Raw genomic sequence first — 26,706 nt, 5'->3', positions numbered from 1 at the left:
CTGAATTACAGTCTGAGACTGGGAAATAGCAAACATGAAAAAACGCTCTCTGTAAGTCATAGTGACTGTGTTAATTTTTAAAGATTTTTGGTTTTAAGCTTGTCATTACATTAAATAGTCTGTGGAATGTCATTGTAGCACAGCATAATTATGAAAGAGAACAAATGAACTTTATTACATGTGAACATGCAAACATGCTACCCCTGTCTTGAGACAGTGAAGACTTCCTAGGGCAAGCATCACTTCCAACTTTGAAGAGGCAAAATTTGGAGCCTCTGGTTGTTTTGTAAAATAACTATGTCCAACTTTTTTTCTCCTTTTTTCCCCCTCAAGTATAGGGCCTGTGTTACTAGATCCTGGAACAAACAACCTAGTGTGTTTCCAAGAAAAATACATCTGTGAACTTGGCTGTTGAGAATAATTGTAAAAAGCTCCAAAACATTCCATAAGGGAGAGGGTAGAATGTACCAAATATTTTGTATGAAGCCTACCTTCAAAATATAAATACATTTTTCATCTTACTGTGGAGGTGTAGCAAAGATTAACAATTGAATACCTGTTTGACATGATTTATCTGTAATACAGTGAATGGATGTGGAGATCAGCAACTCTGACTGCAGCAGTGGTCCTCCAGTGCTTCTGCTTTCGTGGTCTGTGCTTATGTGCCAGGTCAGGAAGTACAGCAGGACTGGAATCTGAAAGATAGATGTTAAAACTACTTGTGTTTGGTTGGCTTTTTTGTTTGGTTGTTTTATTCCCCTTTGGAGAGTATACTTATCTTCATATCCACAAAGAAAGTAATTGCTTGAGTTATAGAAGAAAAAAATCTGCATTGCTTTTGAATGTAATCTAATCTTACTAAGTATCTTGGGATGTGGAATAAACTCCATATATTTCACAATTTTGGGGAAAGTGAAATCACCACCCTTGGGAGGTCAAAAGGTCCAATTTTCTTTGCAAAGCGGTGTTTGTATTTTCAGTACTGCTCAGGACTGTGGTCAGTACTTAGCCAATGCAAATAAACCACCTCTTCATACAAAACCTAAAAAATAACATGGGCTATGCCATGATGGAGGCAGTGACAACAGGAAATGTGGGATGAGGACTTGACTACATCTTGATTACATTCTGCCTGAATGCAGTGCTTGATTATTTTATTTATTTTCCTGTTTGCTTTTCTTGGTGATAATATAATCTGATAATATGGTGTGATATGGGGTGGGGGGAAGGAAGGATTTCTGAAGCTTTCATTAAAGGAATATTTTTCTTAAAGGCAATTTGGTTATGGCTTCTTTAACCTGCTTGTTTCTTTAGCATGCTGGGTAAGTTAATCTCTGTATAGCTGGCCTTGTTTAGTCATGGTGAAATAAGAAAATTTCAAAATACTCTTCCTTATGCATTTCTTTAATCAGAATGAGAATGATGAGCAAAATATGAACACTTGATTGTTTGATCATAGGTTAAAATATTTGTACAGACGGTCATTACTTTACTCTTTGTTTTATCTGTTTTTTGAAAGTAACTTTTGGGAAGTGTTGCATTTCAGTGTAGGAAGGCTGCAAAGAGGAACATTCATGAGAGCTGATTTCTCACTCATGCATGTAAAGATTAAGAATGCAAATTAGCCATCAGTTTGCTTTAATAAATGCAAAATATCCTTATTATCCTCATCAAAGGTTAGAATAGGCTTTTTTGAAGTCTGAGAATGGATTTATCCTCATGACTAACAACTGAGTATGCTTTTAACAGTTTGAAATCTAATTTTTAGGCTGACAATACCTTAAGATTTTAGTTTTTGGTTTTGTAAACCTTCAGGTACCCCTGATTATTATAACAACAATATGCAGAAAAGAATTATGATTGTTGTGAAAGACAATAACCAACCATGTACAGTGCCAGTCTTGTGTTAGTTTTCTAATCAGTCCTTTTTAAAAGTACCAGTACTGTTGATAAAGATACCCAGTATTTTATTGTTTGGGTGACTTGCTGAAGTCTTTGTTTCCATCTGCTGACATCACCTTTGGTCCAGCAAATTGCTCTTAATACAGTTTGATCTCCTAGCTTCTATGAGGAATTGCTAGTTTTGTTTGCTTTTTTTGTTTGTTTACTTTTTTTAAAGGGACTTTTATGGTAGGGAGTAAGGCATGACTGTCTTCACGGTTCCTGAAACATTTAACTTCCCTTTCTAAGGGTGCTTCAAATGGGAGATTTAGTTTTCGCTGTGTGAGTTTGCTTAAACTTTGTAGGAAGTCTTAACATTGGGCTTCATAATTGTTAGAGACATCCTGGTTGTTTGTTCATGCAAATAATATCCTTCTGCATATCGTGACGTTCAGTTGATTGCTAGCTGTTATTAAGACTTTTTCATAAAATTTTTGCAGTGTCTGTATGTTTATGTTGACAGAGTAGCGAAAGAAAAGTTTGGGGGCTTTTTTTTGTCTTTATTACATCAAAAATGAAGTAGGATACGGTCTTCCAAGTTGTTGTCTCCTGTCCCCCAAACTCAAAAACCCAAGCAACTTCCAGTGCAGCTGCACTGCTGGCAGAAAGAAAGGTTTTATTTCAGTTGCTGTTCTGACAGCTATTCCTGTGTGTCACAACAATAACATAGATGTAATTCTGCCCTGGACTGGAGGGAGAGGATGTTTGTGCAGCCACATCACAGGACATAAGTGCGCCTCTTCCATCGGGTGACTGGCAGAGGGCAAGAACCTCCTGCTCTGCTTTCTCCTCCCGCCTCCATCAGATGCGTGGGGCCACCTGCAGAGAGAGGGGGCTATCTGGGGGCCTTCTGGGGGGACCTCAAACTCCTTGAATGCAGGAGGAAAATCTTGCTCTGTCCTTAGCCGCATGCCCAACTAGAAGGCTTTTATGCCCTTTTGTCATTCAAATATCAGGGAAGAAATGTTTCTTCCCACAAATGCTGCTGAGGAGGCTGCTGTGATAATCTGGCTCTAGGGTGCCAGACTGGATCCCCCAGGGAATTCAGAGTTTCGTCGTTGAAAGTGCTCCCCTGCCAGCCAGACACCCTGAGAAATACATTGCTGGTGCTTTAGCGAGTGGGTGGAATGCCAGCTCTTGTTGTTTTGGTTGATCTTGTGCAATGGGTAAATACCTGTGTTGGATGCATATTAGTAAAAATATCAATAAATGAAAGGGGGGAGGTGGCTCAGCTTGATCTCCTGATGGTCTGTAAATGCATTTACTGTCACTAGTTTTCACTTCTGTTTGATTGTATTTTTTTTTCTCGTGAATCTTGAAATTACTTTCAAAAATACCTTTTTTGAATCTCAGACCTCACAGATGTTGCAAGTGAACTATTTTCTCTGTCCATGAAGAGAAGACCCAGATGATTTTCTAGACTCAGATTCAAAAAGGTATACGTAGCCTTCTTTTGCTTTCTTCCCCCTCCATGCGCAAAAAATGAGAAGAAAAGAGAAGGGAGGTGGGGTCAAAAAGAAGAAAAGAGAAGAGTTTTACAGGGTAGTGGTTAAGAGGGGTTCTTTGCTCTCAATGGTTCCCTTGTTCTGTAGAATTTGGCATGGTTACATCTCTAGATGGACACTGACAGAGGCTTTAGAAGAAACATAAGGCTTCAATATGAATTTGTGATCTTTCTTCAAGGAATTGTGGCCACGTTCAGAGATTTGAGCTAAGATGGAAAAAGTCATACCTCAGAAGCAGAATGAAAACCCAAGGCTGTTGTTCAGTTGCCTTATGTCTTAAATTTATTATGACAAGCCAGCAGACCAAGGGCTGAGGTTTTTCTGTAAGGTCTTGCGGTTTAGCGAGAGGGACAGTTGTCCTGAACATATTTAAGCAATTGAATATTAAAAGCAATTGAATAAATAGGGTAAATTGAATGGATGCTTCACTTTTCTTCCTGTGGGTTTTCTGTTTTCTTCCACTTTGCCAATTTTCATGCTTGCCATCCAGTTCCACACTGCTACACCAGTGTAACTCCAAAGTAATTGTGTAAAACTTTCATGAAACTTGCCAGTATTCCTTTATATAAAAATTCCTGTTAGTTCCAATGTGAGCAGGAGCGCTTTCTTGTTCAGGGCTATGTATGCCATGTGGATGCTTCTAGGAACAGAGGGATCTGTTCAGGTAAATTTTCCAGTCACTGAAATATTTGGTAATGTAGCAACTCTGCTTTTTGGACAGCTTTTGAAAATCTGGGATTGCTTTGGTCAGTTTTCATAAGCATGTGAGCTCATCTCTGTGGGAAGTCGCAGAAGAGTTTCTTTCTTTTAAACATAACCCACCTTGTTTATACTTCCATTGAGTTGTTTAATTTTTTTTTTGTAGCTTTTTATACTTATATTTGTATTAACCTTTATGGATATTGTCAGAGAACTTAGCAAAGTGAAGTGTGTTTCCACTTGACACGGTGGTCCAAGCGTTATTTGGGTGGTGTCTTTCTGTGCTACACTTCTACAGATGTGTCCTGTGTTGTTTGGCAAGCAAGGACCAAGGCTGAAAGTCTTCTTGCTTCCCCTTTTGAACTATGCTGTCTGTGCCCTCAGGAGGTCCATAAATTCAACAAAAATTGCCATCTATCTTTAGCCTAAAATTCTTTAATTTAGATGGGTTTAAGAGCATCGAGGAGCAACATTGCGCACCACTGTGGCGTGAGGGATTGCTTATGTAGCCTCAGTCTCAGCTGAATTGATTTCCAGTTCCCAATGAAAGTTCTCTTTTTTTTCCTGCACAAGGTAACCTCTTTATTAGCAAATTTGCTTGATGGGCTAGCTCTAGGAACTGGTGAGAATAGCTTCAGCCAAGAGACTGTTGTTTGTGGAGCCCTCTCTCTCTCCGTTTTTGGGATGACGGCCATGCCAGTTGTGAAAGCGGTGGATTACAAAAAACACCAAGGATAGTTTCATGACTCAAACATCTAGAAGCTACCGTACAGTATGAATTCTTTTATTTATAGGCCCTGTGATGAGAGATGAGCATCGCCTCCTGTTTTGGAAGGATGGTCCTAATTTTCCTACCAGCTTACACCCACACTCTTTAGCCTTACTTGCAAAAGGATTAGGCATTCAGTGACATAAAAAAAATATATTAGACCGTAAAAATAAATGAGAATGCCTGTAGTGGTGCATAAAACCAGCTGCTTTAAGATGAAGTGTGGTTGGCTTTAGAACTTAAATAGTTCAATATTAAGGTACTTCAGTGTTTAAAAGAAAGATACTCTCCATAGTTTCCCATTTATAATAAACCTTTTACAAAGATGTTGTAGAGCTTTTGCCATAAGCATTAGTGACTTTCTCATGCTGTGACAATGAGCGTGGCAGATAAAGTCAGTGGGAAGTTAATAATTCACAAAAAGTTTTAGTGATGTGTGATAAATAAGCACAGGCCAATCAATTGAGGAGAGGGGAAAAAAAACAATACCCTCATTAATTGATTGTCAAGCTCTGTTTTAACCTTAATAAGGTAGAGGTCCTGGTTAAAATATTATGTGGTAGTGTAATTAAAGGTTATTTTTGAGTGCGGTATGTAAGTAGGTTAATTATGATTGCACATGAAACACCTCTTGTGATACTGCCCCACGTCAGAGTGTTTTACAGAGTAGATATAATATTTTTATGGAGTTTTCCACTTTTACTTCCTTGACTTTAATCATTTATCTTTATAGAATACTTTGTAGTATCAGTTGTGTTGATACTGTAGTCTTCTCATGGTTGGAATTACGTTCACTTTGCACTTTTCTTTCTATAGCATAGATTTCTCTGTTTCAGTCAAAAATAGACCTGCCAGCCATAGCATTCTCAATTTCTCTGGGACAGCAGCAGTGGGCACTGTTTGCTGACAGCATTTTATGGTGACTTGGGAATCAGCTTCCACTTAAGTCTTCCAGTCACTACTGATGCCGCTAGCACTCTCATAATTCTGATTTCTCCCTTGACTTACACCTGATGCTTTCCTTCCTTGAGTCCTGGCTGCAGACTCTGCCCAGCTCCTGCTCAGCTGCTTTGCTCGGCAGTCTGTCCCTCCAGCTGCTGTCCCATTGCCTTCGTGCTCTGCCATCGGCGGTGGGTGAATTGGGAGTACTGGGCAATGGGGCGCTGGTTCCCATTCGAACTGTCACTACAGCATGGAAAAGCAGTAGTTAAGGCAAATGTGGGACATGCTGCGTGCAGACAGATGGTAAGAGAATTTGTCTGTGTACTTGCTGAACTAACATACGCATAGGAAGTTTTCAAAAGCTTTTTGCTTGTCTGCATTTGGATCAATTTGCACAGGAACAGTGGTAGAAGGCACAAACTGATACTAAGGCCTCCTATCACATTTCAATTACAAATCTGCATGTATCAACTACTTCTCCCAATTATTATTTCTTACACTGGTAACATAGAATTTCTTCCACTTACTTGGTTTCAAAAATGCTTGAGTCAATACTTCTCAAGGTTCACCTGAATATACAATTACATGACAAGGCAATTATATGTCAAAGACGACTTAATGAAGATTTTAGCAGCTGGAAACAGGAACTTTAAAACAGTGAATACTGAGCAACGTAGGGATTCAGCTTGATGCAGAGGTGTTTTTGAATGTTAAAGTATTCTAAATAATTATCCTATTACTGTGCAATACATTTCATGTGCTATTAAAATTTATATGATTTTCAGTTTTAATATGGAAGACTGGTGCTTACACCTGATTTTGGTGTATATTAGGTTTAGTTTTAATTTTAAAGGTAGCTTTTTGCTTCTCTGTCGGACTGGCATCTTAGTGCTCGCTAATAATCTAGCTGGAGGAAACAGTTGGCTCTTCTCAGTTACAGGCAAATACAGAAATGTAGACTCAAATGTGAGATTATTAAGGGTTTTTGCTTACAATAACATTACTGTATCAAAACTGTAATCTTGGCAATGTTTCTCTAGACATATTTGAAATGGGTTACACCCATCTTTTGGCGAGATAATGTAGGGCTTTAGTTGTTAGGGCTGAATTATATTTACAGGATGATGTAGCCAATTTCCCTTTGCTGCTGCATCTGTTTCAAATGACTTATTACCCGTGTGTGTTTTCTTACACGCTGATGATTGCCTTTTGAAATTCATCGTCCCTCACCAAAAAATGCTGTTTCTTCTGCAGATGAGGAAACGTTTCATAGTTGTAATAGAAGTCTGCGAAACAGACTTCCAGGGTATCTAGGGCAAAACATTGGTTTGGATGATTGAGTCTCAATAATGAAATCTTTCCTGCGTTAAAAAAATTGCAACACAGTGCTGCCCTGTTAGCAAAGATGAATAAAATGTTTCAATAGAGGGTTTAAGATTTGCTTTGCTGGGAGGAAATCCTACTATGTCTGGTGAGTATTTTGGCTGAAAGGGGCAGTCTGTCCTGAGGTAGGACAGACGGGTGCCTCCGGGCCACTGTCCCCTTCCCCATGAGCACAGGCCCCGTAAGGAAGGGAGCGTGTTCGCTAGGACGACACCAGGGAATATCTCCCTGGAGTGTTCTCCCTGGCTCACAAATGGGATCACTGCATTTAATAGGCATGAGGACTTCTTTCTTCCCTGAATGGTTATCGCTTTTTGACCCAATGTAACCTTCTAGTATCCATAGCATTTCATTGCAAGAATTATCATGACCTAGATTTGCACTGTGTAAAGAGCCACTTACGATTATTTTGCACCTGTCCTGTAGTAATTTAATTCGGTATCTCCTAGATGGTGAGCAATCATTCATTCTCTTATCGCTCAGAATCTCTCCACTACAGCCAGAATACTTAGCAGAGTATTAAAAATATCGTTAGCTTTCATGAAGTTTTCAGGGCACAATGCAATTTTCCATATACTGTCTACGTAACTAATGAACAGTGTGGTTTCATATAAAAACTTCAGCGTGCTTTTTTTTGCTCTGATATTAAGTAACTGTTGCTACTGCATCGTGTACTTTCAGTTTTGCCATGTGCGATTTCAGCATAGCTTTTCTGATCAAAGGCATTGGTTTATTCTAAAGAGTACTTTAAAGTAAAATATGTATCTGAGTTGATGATTTGTCACTGTTGAGACAGCACTGTTTGAAAAGAACAACAATATTAAGTTTGACAGAAATGGTGATGGGCTTTTAACTACAAATGTGCTGCCAAGCTGTGCAGCAACGATTGCTCTGTATAATTCCTTTTTAAAAATTATTTTCAGATAGCTTAATTTAATCTGTTTGTTGTCAGGCTTTATCATTTGCGGGAGGTTTGGAGGTTTTGTTTTTCTTTCTAGCTCAGTTGTTGTTGACCTACTTGTCTGTTTTAAAAATAAAAATGTTTTTTATTTTTTATTGACAGTCTATCTGTGTAAACTAAAACCTAGTATTTGAATATGAACTTTTAAAAATAGTATATATATCATCTTAGAGTTCTCTGATGAATTTCCTTTTAGTGCAGGAAGGCCTAATGGTATGGATGGTATTATATCGGCAGATAGGAGATGTAAAAGGTGGTAAAATATAAACTGAATGAATTTTGATATTTATCGGCATGCTTGCTCTAATATGTCCATTTAATTTCCTTGTGAAAAGTGGGAACCTAGACTGGCAATTTCTGATGCTTCCTTTTTCTTTCTTAGAAGGAACGCACAGATGTCATTTGATTGGCCTAGTTTATTTTCTAGTTTTAAAGTAGGTTAAATGAAAAATATAAAGGTTAATTTCCTTCAAAATCACTGAATAACTGAAATAAAATTTTAACACATCTAGTAAGTTGTTACCGTAGATGCTATTTGTAATTGTAAGGGAGGGCAGAGGTGCTGTATGATTTCTTCTGTTGAGTTGGAGAACATTAAGTAGGTGTAGGCTTCATTTGAAGAGCCTGCTATGATACCGTAATGGAAAGATTATCCTATCATAGGTGTTGCTGTATATGAGAACCTCTGTTGCAAACATTTATTTACCCTTTTAATTGAATAAGTATTTACCGCATTAAATTCTCTAACTTCTTTCATTTGAATTCTTTTTTTTTTTTTAAATTGGATTTTACAGCTCTGCTGGTTCATTTTAGCACTGCCATAGCAAGCTTTCAACTTACTGTAGCTTCTTGTGTCACTTTCAGATGCAGTTTTGCCTTATCTCGTTCCTCTTTGTGTGGGCTTGTAATTTGTGGGATCTCTCCATGGCTGTAGGTTGCCTTATGGGGCAGTGCTGGCTTGGCATTTCATTCGGTACTTACCTTTATTCCTGGGTTTGAGAACCTCACTGCATTCTTATTATTATGCAGATTATGCTCAAATCTGCTACAGGCTTGTGTCTGCTTACAGTACATTTGCTAGCCTTGCATAATTTCACTAAATGGCATAAATAAAAGTCCAGAAATACCACCTATTTGGTGCTGAGAAGGAATGCAGACTTGTTGCTTTTTATTTTCAGCTCCCCTGAATGAATAGAGAGTAGTAATGAATGAATGAAATAATTGCTTTGCCTTACTTCCTCTTAAAGAGAGATTTTTAAGCCTTTACATATTCCAAATCATAGTTGGAATGTGACTCCAGTGGTTGGTTACTTTCCAAGTATCAACCATAGAATTATTCTGGAGAGTGCTTTTAATCATGGCTTTGTCCGGTGTCAAATGGGCCATATTATGTGAAGAACTTTTCCATAAAAGTATTTTTTATCGAGTTTTCAAGCTTTTGTTTTGTGTTTTCATGGCATTTTAAATGGCTAAATGTTTATTTCTGTTTGATGATACGTGTCATGTTTGGTAAATTAAGCTAAAGTATTATAGGAACACGGCTTTCAGTTTTGTTACTCACAATTAACTTCTAAATTGCTCATTTTGCTCATTTTGTTTAAAATTCAAATGTATTCCGATGAATTTCCAAGATAAAAGTTCAGTTGAAAACATGTAATAGTAAATAAGAAGCAAAATTTGGTGCTGTACAGAGAACCTGAGCTTAAAATGGAATAAATTTAAGTAGTTCTTTTTCACATGAAAATGTAATGACACACAACACGTGCAAGTTACTTGCTGTCTTTTGTGAACATTTGCCATGCTGTTTATTGATTGTGGTAATTGCTACATTAATGCTTCACTATCTTGATAATAAGCTGTTAAAAGTTAAAAGCTTTCTGACAACTTGATGCATGACTTTGGCATTAGCTAGCTGCTCATTTATTTTGAAGAAGCTTACCTCTCTGTTCAGTTTGCCTCGTTGCATGAAGCAGAGCCACAAGACTATGGAAATCTGTAGCCTGTCACTTCCTCCAATCTTGGATTCAGTGCCTGCTATTGAGAAATGCTGTATCTTCAGAGGCTTTATATATTCAGCTCAGTGTTTGCTGAGTAGGAGCTGTTGCTAAAAATAACTAAAATGAATTCCTCTGTCCCTTTTTCTTTCTGTCTCACTGCAGGATGACGTAGCTTTGCCAAGGATTTATCAGCTAAGCAGAAAATGAGCTTAACATCCTGGTTTTTGGTGAGCAGTGGAGGCACCCGCCACAGGCTGCCACGAGAAATGATTTTTGTTGGAAGAGATGACTGTGAGCTGATGTTACAGGTAATTGCATCAGCCTTCCATGTGCAACTGCTCAAATCTTGAGCCAGTTTTATATTCCTTTTGAAAATGAAACTTGCCAGATGTTGGGAGGGGCAATAGTTCTGATTAATCTTTTGTGTTCTTAGAAAAAGTTAGTTTGAATATATTGCCATCAATCATACGCTTATTGTCAAAGTGTAAGGGATCAAATTTCCTTTATATAAATCACATACAGAATGCAGAGCTAGAAGATTAAAGAAATTTTGCAGTATAATGAGTAAACTGTGTGCTCTGTAATATGTGATAATGCTAAGTGCACTGGATGCTGTTGAAAAGAGCTTTCTTTTTTTCTGCAACTTGTAATCTAATTTAGTCACATGATTTGATGCAACTCTATCCCCATGTCCTGATCTTGCACAAAGGCAAATGAAATTAGTAGAGAAGAGTATTTCTGTATCTCTAAGGAAGTTGAATGACTCAGTCTCAGTAATGGTTTCATTTTAACTCTAAAAAGACAAGTCTTAGTCAAAATAGTTTAATATTTTAAGTAGGTTCCTCAACTTTTGGATCACTATGGGGAACACTTAAAGGAGGTATGTAGCTGTATTGTTATGTAGCCACACAGCAAGCACTTTGCCTTATCAAAGCTGAAGTCCTCTGAGCTTCTTTCCAGTGTATTTCTTTTTGAATGGCTAATGATAATATTTTGGGAAAAAATCTTGTCTTTGGTTACTGTAGAACTCTTACGAGGATTAAACTTTCACATGTCCAAACCACTCAGTAAAATATTTTCCTGTGGACTCTTTGTTCTCAAGAACTGTGTATGCAGCCATCAATGGCCAAATTAGAATTTCACTTGCCAATGAAGTGCCTAGAAACCTACTTTTATGTGCATTACTGAGAATGCAATTTCTATAGGTAAAAGGCATTTGGTTCTCAACCTCAGAAGCTATCCAAAAGGTTTTAGTGATAGAAATAGTTTGTCTTCTTATAAAGTAGTTGAAAATACTCTTAATTTCTCTTTAAAAAATAGTCAGTATGGAGTCTTGGCAATTTATGTGAGAAGTATTTGTTTTAAGGGGGGGGGAAGACCAGGTGGCAACAACGAAGAAACCCATACCATTAATTCCCACCCAAGAAATTATAATTACAAAATACTTTTATTCTACCACTAGCTTGTTAGTGGTATGTTGTCCCTTTTCTTTCTCCTTTTCTTCCTCCTTTTGTTCCTTCCCTATCCATCACTGGTAGGCATCTTTTTCTGGTTTAGGTCATTAAACTGAGAACAATCTCCACTTTTTTAAGGTGGGGAGTTAGATAATAATTTTATACCTTACATGACCACACTGTTCACAGGTTGGAAAAAGGTAAATATTGCAATAGTGTAAAAGTAGTGATATGCTTCAAATAATTTATGTCTAGTTAGGTATGTAAGAAAACTGGTTCACACCTCCTCTTCCCAACAATAAATGTTATTCCTTGTTTAATCCAAGTGGTTTTTCATGCCAGGAAGAATATTAGAGTTGCAACTTGCTAGAAAGTGACTAGTTTTCTACAAACTTTGTATTGAAATCCACATACATGTGTTTTTGCTTGATGCTATTGAAGTTACATTATTATAATATTTTTATGTTGATTGCGAGAACGACTGTTACTTTTGTTATTCTACATGTAAAATTTTGTTCAGTATGAAATTAGAGAGGCAGAATTCTCTCCTAGATGGTAGGGAAAGTGGAAGCAATTTCTTAAAGACAGTGATTTCTCAGCACTTAGTGTTTTTTGTTAACTGTTTTTTCTTTATCTGTCATTCCTAATATTCCTATCTCTACCACAGTACTGATTTTTATTGTACTTTTTAATCCTTTAGTATTCACTTGGATTGGCTGCCTACAAGTCACTGTGGCATCAGGCCAGCCATAGATCTGTTCAAGGTCTTGTCCAACAAAATGATTTGTAGACAATGTGTATCTAATATACACTACTGCAGATCAGTTTAGCTGAGTAGAAAAGACTAAGAATTCTCTGTCCAATAGGTAGTTAACAGTTCAGGAAACCAAATATCAAGATTAACAAAATGAGTTTTGCCTGACATAATTTTCTACCTTCTGCTACCTAAATGAAGGATTTAAAACACTCCTAGGAAGGATTTTTGTAGCTTTATACACGTAAACCCAGGCTGAGTTCCTTGCTACATGTCATTTTCTTGAAGTTTTGCCATAGCTGGAGAATGTGTGATACTTTTTCCTCGTACAATGCATATGTGGTACATTTGAATTTGCAGTTTTCTCATTAGTAAATAACTTAGGTTTTAATGGTCCACATCTTTGTCTGGTAAGTCTTTAGAGCAAAGCTTAACACTCGAGCATTTACTCTTTAATTTTACAAAACTTCAGTCATCAACACCTCCAAAAGCAGCTCCCTCTTTGAGTAATATTTTAAATAGAATCCAGTCATTTATGGATGTTAGTTGCTCTCTGACTTTAGAGGTAGTAAAAAGAATTGAGGGGCCTGTCTATTTTTTGAGAATATTCTTTGTAGCCTGCTGTTAAGTCTACATGCCAACATGACTGGGATACCACAGTTGCTGAAGGGGGAGGAACCCACCAAAGGAGAAGCTGATAATGTGTTCTTGTTCTGTATGTATAGCTCTTTGTGTAGGACCTTCCATTCCACTCCTGACAACTTGGTTGTTCTCTTACTGCAAAGCATGTGGACAACGCATGATAAAGAAAGTGGAATTTAATGCTTTTATTCATAATCTCTTGACAGAAAGCATGTTATAAAAGCCTTATTAAAAAGCATTTCAGTTCTGTTGTGTGCTTTATAGAATTAGACCTCAGATCTATGCCTGACCACTATTCTTCTAATAGGAGTTTTGTTCAGGCCTGGGAATACAGATTTACTTTTAACTGTGTTATTTTGTAAATATATTCAAACGTGGTATGCAGTCTTTGTATTAGCTGCTCCAATATACCACCTTTCTTGTGGATAAATACTGCATTTTCTCCTTCTTTCACCATTATGTTTAGAATATCTTTTGGATCTTGATGGGGGAATTATATCGATGGAAACAAAAATAAATAACTTCAATATTACTAATAATATAGATTTATTTGAAAAGAATACTTTTTTTTTGTATTCTGAGAATACATTTTTAGTAGTAAGGATTGGATTTAAAAGTAATATAAGCTACAAATTTATTATAACCAAGGATGGAGTTTTCCTCTTTATATGTGTACAGCTCTTAGCACAGTTATTCTGTGATTAAAATTATGTCTTCAGTCATAGATAGATCTTTGTACTGAGTCTGGCTGGGATGGAGTTAGTTTTCTTCATTGCAGCCCTTAGGGTAGTATGCTTTGGATTTGTGACCCAAACAGCCGATAAGACCCTGTTTTAGCTCCTGTTGAACAAGGTTTACAGTGTCAAAGCCTTTTCTGTTTCTCTTTTCTGCCGCCTTTCTCCACGAGTATCTCAGAAGTGCGCAAGAACCTGGGAGGGGACACAGCCAGGGCAGCTGACCCCAACTAACCAAAGAGTTATTCTGTGCCATATAATGATGTGCTCAGCAATAAAAACTGGTGAGAGGTGGTTTTGGGGAGGGTAGCCACTGCTCACAGACTGGATGATGCGCCTAAGTCTGCTTGAGGGAGGTGGTGAGTTAGTGCTTTTGAGTCACTGGATTTGTTGTTGTTGTTGGGTTTTAATTTTTTTTTGGTTTGTTTGTTTTCCTTCTTCCTCTTTCCTTCACACTTCTTAAGCTATCTCTAACTCAACCCGTGTGTTTTATTGTTTTTTTTCTTTTCCTATTCTCTTCCATACTGAGGGAGTAGAAAGAGCAAGCAAGCAAACGGCTGTGTAGTGTTTAGCTGCCAGCCAGGGCAACACAACTTATAAAGAGTAGTTTTGGTAGGAATTATATTTGAATGGAATGCAACAGTAATAAATCTGAAAGAAAAATGGCATTTCAAAGATTAGCACAATGTTTGGACTTGTAAAGGTCATCTGTAAAGAATAAAAACATGTTCAATTATATGCAAATAGTCTTAAGTCTGAGGAGAGCTACAATGTGCAGAATTTCAGGTGCCACTCTAAAAGCCACAGACTCAAGTAATCGTTCTTACCATTTCAAATATGTGACAAAATATTGTGAAACTTTAAGGATCTTTTTTTTAGTTTCATTTCCTTTTTAACCTTTTTTTAATAGCAAGTGGCGCATAAAGATTATAAAATAACTGATTAGTAGCATAATATATATTTGAATAAAATAATTGGGAAAAGTTCAGATTCTTTTTCTTATAACCTAGGTAAAGATAGGCTAATTCATATGCTTGCATTCTTGCACCACTTGTTTGGAAAAGTATAATCTTGACTTTGTAGGTTCAGCAGAACACTCACGTCAGTGAATTTGATTTTACTGAGCTTTTTTCACCTGAGGAAAGGTTACTAAACCCATATAAAATTAACTGTAGCAGTGTATCTTCACCCACTGTTAAGAATGCTTAATTGATGAAGTGTATTTATTGGTACAGACCTTGTTCATCTGTCTCTCTTCCTTTGTCTGTCCTTTCCCCCCCCTTATATTCTGACACCCTTTCTCTTCCCCTCAAGACTGTAGAGCAGATTGGCTAAAATAACATAGTAAGTGTAAGCAGAAGAGGAGAGAATTCACTTCTATGAGGAGAAAGCAAAGCAATGAAAAGATGGCATGGAAAGGAAAAAATAAGGAAGGAAGTTGAAGGAAGGAAAACAATACTAGCAAGTCACAAGAGATAGAGAAGGAATGAGATGATAAGGGATTCTGAGAATAGAGAGCATTTCCTTAGGAGTCTTGGATGCAAGGTCTTAAGGCCTTGAACTGGCTTATGTGCTGATAACCTGGGATCCTTCGAACTGACAGGCGCTGATGGTGCTGGGACAGGAATGAGCACAAAAGTCTTTCTCATTACCATATAGGTATGGGACCTATATTTAGGAAACATTAAGAAAATAATTATTCAGAATTTTATGATTCTGTTACGGGCACCCAGGGTCAGCGTTGGATATGGTTAGCTATCAAGTTAGTGTGGGCCTAATATTTTTGTATAAAGTTTAAAGAAACATGTGGAAAGAACATAATTGCAGTACTCTCGGAAATAGCCATCATTGCTATATTGATCTGTTTTTGAAATGCATTATTTTATTTTGTATTCTTTCTAATATTTTAGTCACGAAGTGTGGACAAGCAACATGCTGTACTTAACTATGATCCCTCTACAGATGAACACTTGGTGAAGGATTTGGGCAGCTTGAATGGGGTAAGATAACATCAGAAATGTATAGTTTCCCTTAGTCTTTTTTTTTTTTTTTTTATAGCAAGGATACTATGACTTCAGTGTTCATTAATATCTTCTTAATGCAAGTTTGCAAATGGAAGGAACATTTGAAAGGAAAATGTAATTTGTGGGGCATCAATTAAAGGACTGGAACAAAGCACCTTAATAAGAGGGCCTTGACAAGACAAAGAAACTCAAAAAAATACAAGGGGATATTTAACTCTTCTGTTTTTTAAAAATCGTAAATGCAGAAAATCTTAAATTTATTATATGCTTTAAAAAAAAAAAAGCCTTTCAATCTCTAAAATTTCTGCCTAAGAAATTGACATATGCTCATTATCCTGTTTCACACAGAAAAGAATGTTACTGTACTCTATGTGAAAACAAATTTTAAGTATCCAAAAACCAAGCTGCATGTAAACTTATTTAACATTTTATATTTGCATATTCTGTCTGTGTATCCTTTATGTCAAAATCTCTATGAATAATGTATAAATGTCAAGTTATTACAAACTAACATAAGACAAATGCAAAGTTATGAGCAAAATGAAGTTTCATATTATTTTACATTTTCAGACTTTTCTAGGGATTGCATATACAAAATTCTAGACAAGCTTCACCTTTTATAAACATTTCGAATATTGTAATGGATTATTAAAAACTTAGTTGCTTTGTCATATTTTTTTAGCCCTTTAGATATTTCTTTGAGCTGTTTATAGATGGTAGTTATGGTTGGTACTTTCTCAGTTTGTCATGAATGTGCATAGAGTACCAAAAATTGTGAGTTCATCTTTGATACCTACTTATTATCAGTAACTTCTTAAGTATTAATTTCAGTAAGCATTGCCAAATTTTAAATATATATATGTATATATATAAGACGAAGAAGGAATCTCAAATTACTGTCTGTTAGCATTGATTTTTAGCTTGGTGTTTCATCTTAAAGTGCATTTCAAAATAAATACTCGGACTGTCTTTATTAGTTTTTCTTTATTTTAAGGTACAGATCTTAACGTGTGTAGGCAACTCAGCTTTCCAAAGGGTCAGAGTCTCAACTCCATCTGAAACCAGTGTAACCTGAAAGGTTATATCATTTGAATAGCTGTAAGCAGAAGAGAACTTTGCTCCTTAAATATTTAGTATACCTCTGTATTTTGAAAGTCAGTACACTGTTTCAAGGAAATTATCAAAATTCAGCTCATAATAATTTCTTGCCGAGCGACTTGATTTTATTCCCAAATTCCGTGTTATTCTTGTAGTCAACAGGCATACCTGATTTTCATTGCCTTCTCACAAAACTTGAGTTTAATAAAAAATACACCTATCTATATTTTTAAGACCTTCATTTGTCTCCTTCACGTATGGTACACAGCTTTCAGTTATTTTCTTCACTTGCTCTGATTCATTCTCAAGTTGGAGGTATCAGTTAGTAGCTGTTTACCCAGAGACATCAAAGCAGCTCTTCTCACAGTTTGGGGAATATTAAATTGTATCATTGCAGTCCTTGTTCCTCCTCTTCACAGTGCTTCCCTTACTGTCTGTTTCCAATTGTGCTTTTTCTTACATACCTCCACCTATTTGGTTTCAAGTCTGAAGAGGAAACATACAATTTTCTAACACCATACTTCAGTCAAATTGTGTAGTAGAACAGTATATGCAATGCCTCTGTACCCTGCAATGAACTACTAACTAGGCAATGGTTCTTTTAGTCCAGTTAAAAGTTTGTGTTGACTGTATTTACTATGTGTATTGTCATACAGCAATACAAGGCTTTAACTGGCATTCAAAATGGCAAAGCATAAATTGGGCAAGGGAAGGGGCAGAGACAGGAAGCAAGCAGAACCCCAAAAATCCAGCACATGCCTTCAGACCAATGATCTTGATTTTAACTTTAAATTTTTGGATGGTTATCTTTCTGTGACTATCTCATAGCATAATTCAGCCAGCTTCTGTGTGTAAAGGCTGTTTTTAAGTCACCTTTGGAAAATAGTTTCTGGCGTGGGGATCAGGGAGAGAGCTACTAAATCTAATAGTATCTGTGATAAATTAGATAACATAAATAAAGCAGATAAATTAGTGAGAAAGCTTGCTTCTTACACTGAGGCTGTAACATCTGACCTGGTTTTGGCAGACTTTGTTGATGACTTCCTGGAGAAAATGGTAGCTGAATTCTCCAAAGAGGAGTTCTCAATATAAGCTTTCTTGTTACTGTAACACAAATAAGACATTCCAAAATATGACTCCCTTTTTTGTGTGCTTACTATACTATTGCTTTTTTTTCTATGAAATCTGTAGTAAAGGGACATTCGGCTTTTCAAGACATTCAGCCTTCTTTTTCATTCTCCTTTTTAATGTTTCCAGGATATATGTGCATGTTACTCTGCTCCATTCCTTCCTCTACCTGTCTTACCTTTTGTAAGGTGTGTAAGTTCTTTAATCTTTGAAGAAATTTAAAATCAACATTGTTGAGTGTCAGTTTTTCTCCATGGTCGCCAATTCTGTAACATAGTGTTGCTCATAATCTTGACAGATAACTTTTTTAGCATTGCAACTGATGTTTTCAAAGGTCATCTTTACTTGTTTGAGGGATGCTCGTTTCTTCACTAGTCTGTGTGAAATGTTTTAAATTGTGTCTGGTATCTGAGGGTCCAGGTTCTTCAGACACTTTTTTTACTCAGTTGCCATTGAAGAGTGGCAGTGTATTTTTGTGCTTCTGTCGGTTTCTGGTGAAGGACATAACACAGAGAGCCGCTAGTTTGTGGTCAAGTGTCTCAAAATTGTAGGAGGAGGTTTTTCTTACTCCTCTGTCTTATTCCTCAGTATCTTTATGGAAGTTCTGGGATCCAGTTTCTAGGCCAATTGTGTACATGTGAGTGCACATCTGTTTTGTTGTTTTTTTTTTTTTTTAGAGTTGTTTGAAATGCAGCCATCACCCTTGGGAAATAATGTTATATTTGGTCTCAAAAAGAAGGTGGTTTACTCTACCAGGTTTTCTAATAACGATTCAAGTAATTTTCTTATGCCTCTCTTCCAAGTATTTTGGAGACTGCAAGGGGAAAAGTTCAAAGCAAGTTGTAGGAGAACCATTTATCTGCTGGAGCTGAGAACCGACTTGTAGTTTTTTATAAAGGCACTTTGATTTTTAATGTCATGTGTACACAAATTTGTGTGGCCAGGTGACCTCTAGAGGTCCCTTCAAACCTTACCTTTTCTGTGATTTGTTGTTTCATAAAAGTGAGATAGAAGCATACATGAGTCTACAAGGACATGGTATGTAAGGAAGCCTATGGTTTCTCTGAAGACTCAGCATTTTTGTTCTCTTTAGTTTAAAAACAAAACTCAACCAACAAGAACAGGTCCTTCAGAATTTTACTATTCCTTGAAAACAGCATTTAAATTGAGTTAGGTAGGTAATTAGGAGGTAATATGGGTATCGACAGATAAGCTCTCCCTTTAATGTAGGCCTGAGGCCTACTTTCTTCAAAAAGTACTGCAAGTGTTCTTGCAGTACTGTGGAAGAAAGGGTCCTGCTTTTGCTTTGTTGGTTTCCACCCGTTCTTATCTTCCTTCATCAAGAACAAACGTTTATTTTGGGTCTCTGCAATTAGTTTGATTTCCTTCAAGAACATTTCTGGTGTAATGCTCTTTAGCCACTAAAGGTAATTTGAGGGTTAAGGGGAGAAGGCCACTGCCAATGCATAAGACTTTTTCTTTTGAGCTTAATGAGCCCAGTACACTATCACAAGAGGGACTGGGATTGCAGTTGATGCCCTAGTACCTGAACAGTCATATCTGTGTGGCTAATTCACGCTCAGTTCAGGGAAAAGGAGATAAGTCTTCATTCTGGACTTTGTACATCTAGATTTGAAAATAAAGCAAAAGAAAAATTTTATCAGATTCACATAATGCTTTATTTCCAAAAAACAAGTAATTCTACAGCTCATTCTTGCTTATCTTTTTATTTCATACTAAAAAGATGGATGAATTTATCTTTTCTGAGGAAAATTTGTATAGTTTCTAATATAAAATAATTATTTCACCAATATCAAAGGAATCCAAACTGTATTTTCTCCTTTGCGTGTCCTCAAAGCAGTCTGAATTTTGGTAATTTACTGAGATTCAGGCTATCTCGAGGATATTCTTGGCATGGGTTTTTGCTCTGGACTCTAATAATGTTGAAGTAGAATAAATATGCATTAAATACTGCTCTTAAGTTTCAGGCTTACTAACCGGTAAATAGTTGTACCTGTAATTCTTATTTCTTGTGAAAGATACCTACGTCAATTTTATAAATGAGATAAACATTATTTTTATTTAGAAAAAGAACAAAACAGAAGACCCCTTTATTATTTTAGGGGAGTGCATAATTTCTATCCTTAGAGATTTCATCTAATACTCAACGTAGATGAACAAAACAAGTGTTTAAAGTTTCAGATACTTTGCTTGCTTATCTATTAAAGTTTTATTTTTTGTGTGTGCTCCGAACTTTAAAGTGCTTTAAAGATGCCAGTCTTGAGCTGCTCCAGTCCTTAAAAACATGTACATGCTGTTGTAGAATTTGCAAGTTTAAAATAGAATGATCCTGCATGGTTGTGGTATTTAGAGTCCCTAAAAGTGGCACAAAACAATAGTAAATGTTTTTCAGCAAAGCTTTCTCTGAATGCTTAATTTCCTATCTGTAGAATTAATGTTTAGTTGTTCTAAAAAGTAGAAATGAACAAGAATCTGTATTTTTTTTAAGGTACAGAAAATAATACTGATAAATAATTCATAAAATAATGCAACAGACTCATCCAGCTGAACCATAAATATTTTATTTGCCCTTAATTTGTCCTAAATGAAGGCTTTTTAATGATTTGAAAAGAGGATGAGGGAAATAAACCAAGAAACAAGAGACTGGTCATATGTAACTGGTTAGTCATATTTCGTATGGGGAAGATGTATTGTTGTATGTCCAGATGCTACGTTCTTTTAAGGTAAAAGGAGAAGGAAGATTTCAAGAAAGCCCGGGGAGGACATAGGGGAGAGGAGCTTAGAGTGTAAGTTTTAGCTCCTCAGTGCAGATTTGAATTCAGCCTTGAGGAATAGTTTGAGGCAAGATGCTGTGCAGAAGCTTTTTCTCGGCTCATATGGTGGACGGATTCTTCAAGGACCTGAGTTCCAGAGTTAAGTTTAATGTCTTTTTTTCCTTTTGAAAATGGTTATTGTTTGCCAAATCTTCCAAATTACCTTTCTGAGATCCATTTTGACTTGAACATGTATTATTCCTCTTCCTTGCTGCTTCTGTAATTAGCTGTGGTCTACATCTCAGGTGTTCTCTGGAAGTTTATACCAGTATCTTTTTGTAAGCTTCTTGTTATTTGTTGCCATTAAGATTGCTAACCACACAGATTGCGAGGTCTGAATTGTTCTGTACGACCTCTAACAGCCAACTGATGTGGCTGGTGAAATTAGGCAAACTTTCAGGTACATAAATCCTTCTTCACATCCCTGAAAGCTTGTCTGATTTCTCCTGCTGTTTCCAACAGTGATTTGAAGGAAGGGAGGATTAGTTTTGGTACAACAACTGGATTTTCAAAAGACATTTTTAAGACCGTGGAATTTGCCCTGTTCTAACAGCTAGCAGCAAAATAATTATTTCTGCTTACAAGTGTTGTTATGCCTGTTGCTGTTCAGGAGTCGCAGTACATTGAGTTATTTGTCACTGGTATGTGGAATTATTTGGATGCAGTAACTTGGTCCATATTTGTTTTCCATTACGTCTTTTGACAATGTTTAGAAATGATAAACTACCTCAGAGCTTATGTATATAATGTGAAATGTTGCACAAATGTAATGGTATGTCAATTCTGACAGCTAATTGAGATTGAAAATGCAAGCTACGAGAAAAATAATGATGTTAGATGCTAATTTGAGGTAACATTGCCCAGTGAATCACCGGTAGAAGATTTGTAATGCTGAAAACTTTCTTATAAAATTAGTTTAGTGACCTTTTCTTCAATTTAACAGTATCTGTCTTCATTTATTTCTATAGACATTTGTGAATGATGTGAGGATTCCAGAACAGACATATATCACTCTGAAGTTAGAAGATAAGCTGAGATTTGGATATGATATCCTTGTCATCAAAAATGCACAATGTGCTGACATGCTTTTCTTGCTGAAAAGTATATTTACATTAAATGAAAGGTTCTCATACTAATAGAGAAGCAACTTTGAAATACCTGTTTCTTTACGAGAAAATTGCAGGTTTTGGAATACTATGTCTTGGTCAGAAGTATTGATAAAGTACATGTCATTGTTTCTTAACAAAAAGAAACCTTGATTTCCAATTACTATTTAAAACCTCTGTATATCTATTGCTGTAACATTCTTAACGTGTAACTTTTGTGTTGCAAAGAAACATTACTTTGAGGCAAATAAGAAAATTCTTGTATTGTAGGAAATTGTATGCAAGTTGTAAAGATTACAAGTAATTATTCAGCAAACTACCAAATGAAAACAGAGAACTTACATGATTGTAACATTAAGGTATCTATTCAATGTTCTATTTACAAATAGTAAATAATGTGCATTTGCTTTCACAAGTATTATTATACATTCTAGTCTGTACAGTAATAGATTCGTAAAACAATTGTCACTATTGTAATGGCAGAATAGACTACAGAACTATTGCCTTTCCAGAAAGTTGTCTTGTAAGTTGAGCGTTTTCCTTAGCATTTCCTACATACTAATCTTTTTACTGTTGTCAGAGGAGAGATGAGAGTCCCTGAAGAAGCACTTAAGGTAATAATGGACCATTCCTAGATGTTTTTCTGTCATTACATAGTTACTGGTAAAAGTTTTTGCATTCTTTGAGATAATTCATTTATTTATTTAATGTTACATAGCATGAAAAATTTACGAGCCAACTCCAGTTATCCCAAAAATCTTCAGAGGCAGAAGGGTCAAAGCAAACCAGCTCCAAAACTTCAGAGTCCAAAGGAACAGACTCCACAAATGAAGTGCACAACAAAACTACTGAAGCACTGAAATCTGAAGAGAAATCAATAGGTAAGGTGCATTTTGGCGGCAAAAGAATGTAAACTTTGAAAGGTTATTTGTTTGCTTTGTTGGGGTGCCTTTGAAACTGTTCAATTAGATGTAGAAACATCACATGTGAAATATTAAATGTATTATAAGAATAATTAATAACTTTCTAAATTTAATTTCTGCCTTCTTTCAGAGCATTTGCATGTTAAGAAAGCTTTTTAAATTTTAAATTTAAATTTAAATTTTTAAATTCTTTTTAAGCAGCATTTATCAGATCTTTGTATTTCTTTTCCCAAGAATCAGAAATTTCCAGTAGTGATGGCAGTAAAGTGATGGTTTTTTTTGCAGTTGAATTGAAAAATGCTCCTATAGGAACAGTTTGTACGTTTTTTCACCACTATTCCCAAATGTTTCCCTTCTTTTGATTTATTTTCTGTTTTTTTTAACCTTTTTTTTTTTTAATAGATATTAGCATATGTTTTTAGATGCTAGGATGGAATTTAAGCATTCTATTGTGGTACAAAAATGGTGGAAACTAGTTTCTATCTTGTTTCTACATCATCTTTATGTATGTTTAATATTTATGTATTGTGTCATGGTGGCTTTGCCACAGATGTCTTAATGTTAAGCAAGCCACACAACAAAGTTTATTGTTCGTTTTAGGATTATCTGATCATAATTGCTTGCTGTGTTACAAGCTACTACAGGAGATAACCACAAGAATGAGAAAGGAATTGTGTATTGTTGTGCTTTTAATATGATTCTGACTAGGTCTGACTTCTTAATTCAAGGCAGTTACAGCATTGTTTAGGTTTAATCCATTCTTCTGGAAGGCTTACTTCAAGTAATTCTCTCCGCCACCTATGGGACTCAGTGGTATAACTAACTTTTGGCTAATCTGACATCCTATTAAGGATACATAAAGTCTATCCAATAACTTAGTATTCCTATTTAATATTGCTTTTTTTAAGGTCCTCTTAAATTTTTATAGTGTAGCACAGTGGGCTTTCTTCTCAGCTTCACTTTCTCTTTACTGTTCCAAAAATAACAGTAAAAGTTAATGATAGAGTTTTATATTTGACTGCAACTCATAAGCATTTTGGGGATTGACTCTCTCACTGTTGGCTGTATGCAAAGCTGTTTCCTATTGCTAATTCAATGCACAAGCATCAGCCACCAAGTTTTTAAAAATAATTGAGTATTAACTAAAGTATTTTTTTTGTTATTGTTTTGTTTTAAAGTAGTTAATATCTTCAAATCATGCTGCTGTTTGGCATGGCTATGGAATTATATATAGTTGTTGAATAAAAATGACGAAATTCATGACAGACAAAGCAATGGACAACGACTAAGATGGATTTGAACAGATCACGTTCTTTTATATAAGGACTTCTTAAAGTATCCTCAGTACATCTGTATGATACTGAAATAGCTAAATCTCAATAGAGTGAATATCCTGTCAGGAGTTCAAATCAAAACTAATACAGTCAACTTATCATGAAGGTACAAATCTTAATTATGCTAGTGTTTTTCTTACTTAACCTTTGTGTTTAAGTGTGTTTAATCATGATTATGTATCCTATATAACAAACAATTTTATTGCAGGGCAGTTTGTCTTCTGTTTGTTTGTTTTCTGTTTTATTTTTAAATTGTGCTCACTAATGTTTTACACTAGGTAACTTTCAGCACTCTGTAGTAGCTGTCAGTGATTTGGAACCTTGGCAGCACTGCAAAATTTGACCATTTTTTTCATGCTGTGAGTTCAGATTTCAACAAAAGGTCAATGTGGGTAAAAGTGAGACTCTTCTCATAGAAATGGCAATGAACAGCTTTTAGGAATGTACTGCTGTACTGATGACTCCAAACTGAATGCAGAAAATAGTGTTTGCAGACATCAGGGTAACAATAAGAGATGTCAGCTGCCTTTGCAAAAATGTTTGTGCCAGAAGTTTTGATCAGGTCATTAGTAAGCTTTTATATTTAGAACTCAGATCACTTATCCAGCCTCTAAGTTGGTTGCATGCAACCAATTCAATTCAGCTTCCAGGAGAAATGATCCTGGCAAATCACTTTCTCTTCTTGTTGCTTGAACCTAAATACCAAAACTAAACAGAAAAGCAATTTCCTCTGCTGTGGGCTGTTATTTTATAGATCTTTCTGCCATGCCTCGGGGTACACCTTTGTATGGACAGCCAGCCTGGTGGGGTGATGATGAAGCAGATGAAAAAAGTGGTTGTAAATCAGACAGCAAACGTGAAGAAAAAATGCATGAGACAGGGGCTTCGGGTAAGTTTATCTTTTCTTTTTCTCACTCTCTCCCTCTCTCTTTTAATTATTTATAAGGCTTTTGCTGCTTAGTAGAGTACATGTATTCTGAACTAGGGAACTAAATGGATGTCTATTTTTGTAAGTTTCACAGATTGGTTGTACAGATGAAAGCCTACTAAAATTTAGCTTTGAAAAGTTATTCTCAAGGAACTAGAAATTTCCAGAGACCAATTTCAGGCATGATACATCACTTTGCTAGTATCTAATACTAGTTTTGTCAGTAAATATAGAAATGTTTCCAGAACCAGTGCCTCTTTATCAATTTAGTCCATACCTGTCATTTCATGTACAAAAAATTATAGATTGAAGTGGGATATTTTAATGAAGTCACTTTTTTTTTTTTAATTTGACCCTTGGTTATATAAGGTAATAGCATTCTGTCCTATAATTTAGTAATGTTGCATTAGCAGGAATTGCATTTCATATTTTATGCAGTAAAGATTTACATAATCTAAACTGTTTATAAAGTTTATTTCCCCGTAATACAGATTTTTTTAGTCAGCTTGTCTAGTTGCAGTGTGTGTTGCCAAAACCTAAATCTCAATGTCTATAATTAGGCTCCTAAATCTATCATCAGACATATAAATAAAGTGACTGCCTTTCTAATAAAGGGCATAGCTTCAAAACTTACTGAAGCTAGGGCAAAATTCAACCCATCTTTGTTTAGATGTTTAGGTGCACATTTAAGGCCCAACTGTTTTAATTTTGGAGTTCTTTAAACTACTGAGGTGGGAGTTTTTCTCTTACTATTATGGTAGTTGCTGTGGTTATCATGAATAGTATTTTGCAGGAATTGGAATAATCTCTAAAATAAGTGAGAACAAACTAAACTAACACTTCTTTATAATGAAATCAACTCCAACTCCATAGCGACCTTTTTCATGTTAGTCTAAATTACTCATGACTCCAATGGTAAGTCGTTTGAGATTTGGTCTAGTAGAAAAGAAACCAGGCAAAATCATTTAGTGTAGTGATAGTTGTTGTGCAACTAAAACAACTTTGTTGCATAGGAAAACAACTGGGTCATAGTGGAGTATAGTTGTAGGACACTTCGTGCGTGTGAAAGACTTGTCTACTATAGATGGTGTTAGGTGCTATTGTGTGCTACTATGGAGGCTTTTAAAGTGCAGATTTACTATCCTGCATTAGAAATCTCTGGTTCTATAACTCCAGTTCAAATCTTGTCTAGAAAAGTGTTCCTCAAACGCTTCTAAGCATTCTTAAGGAATACAGTTTTTTTTCCCTAATGTCAAAAATAATGGAAGGCAGACTATTAGATATTGTTTAGTTTCTTTTTTTCCTCAACAAAGAAAAGAAAAAAAAGTGCATATGTCATCAGTTACAAAGAAAAATAATCAAGTCCTTGCCTTTAAGTCATACCATTGGTACATTTGCTAGCCAAATGATTCTCCTCTCCTCTGTGACTAGAGGAAACATTATTGACTATGATATCCGTGACTCTATACCTTGCTGCATGTACTAAAACAGGGTGAAGTCTCTGGTATTTGTGTTTTTATTTCTTTGATGACAATCACTGTACCAAATCA

At 35.9% G+C, this 26,706-nt stretch overlaps 1 protein-coding gene across 15 annotated transcripts in view; it reads left to right on the top strand.

The window, feature by feature from the left end:
• The window catches only part of CEP170 (centrosomal protein 170), a 101,504-nt gene that overhangs the window by 11,485 nt on the left and 63,313 nt on the right, over window positions 1–26,706 (top strand). For all 15 annotated transcript variants that reach the window (XM_083829599.1, XM_083829598.1, XM_083829597.1 and 12 more), the window contains exons 2-7: window positions 10,360–10,505; window positions 15,692–15,781; window positions 21,834–21,915; window positions 22,530–22,585; window positions 22,690–22,852; window positions 24,983–25,117. In XM_083829599.1, the coding sequence (XP_083685725.1) occupies window positions 10,401–10,505; window positions 15,692–15,781; window positions 21,834–21,915; window positions 22,530–22,585; window positions 22,690–22,852; window positions 24,983–25,117 (631 nt within the window). In that variant the 5' untranslated portion in view covers window positions 10,360–10,400. The remainder of the gene's footprint in view (window positions 1–10,359; window positions 10,506–15,691; window positions 15,782–21,833; window positions 21,916–22,529; window positions 22,586–22,689; window positions 22,853–24,982; window positions 25,118–26,706) is intronic.

Source organism: Anser anser, assembly GCF_964211835.1.
Source record: "Anser anser genome assembly, chromosome: 3".
Taxonomy (NCBI): domain Eukaryota; kingdom Metazoa; phylum Chordata; class Aves; order Anseriformes; family Anatidae; genus Anser; species Anser anser.
Note: the sequence above shows the minus strand (reverse complement) of the source record. Positions and strands in the feature narration are given on the sequence as shown.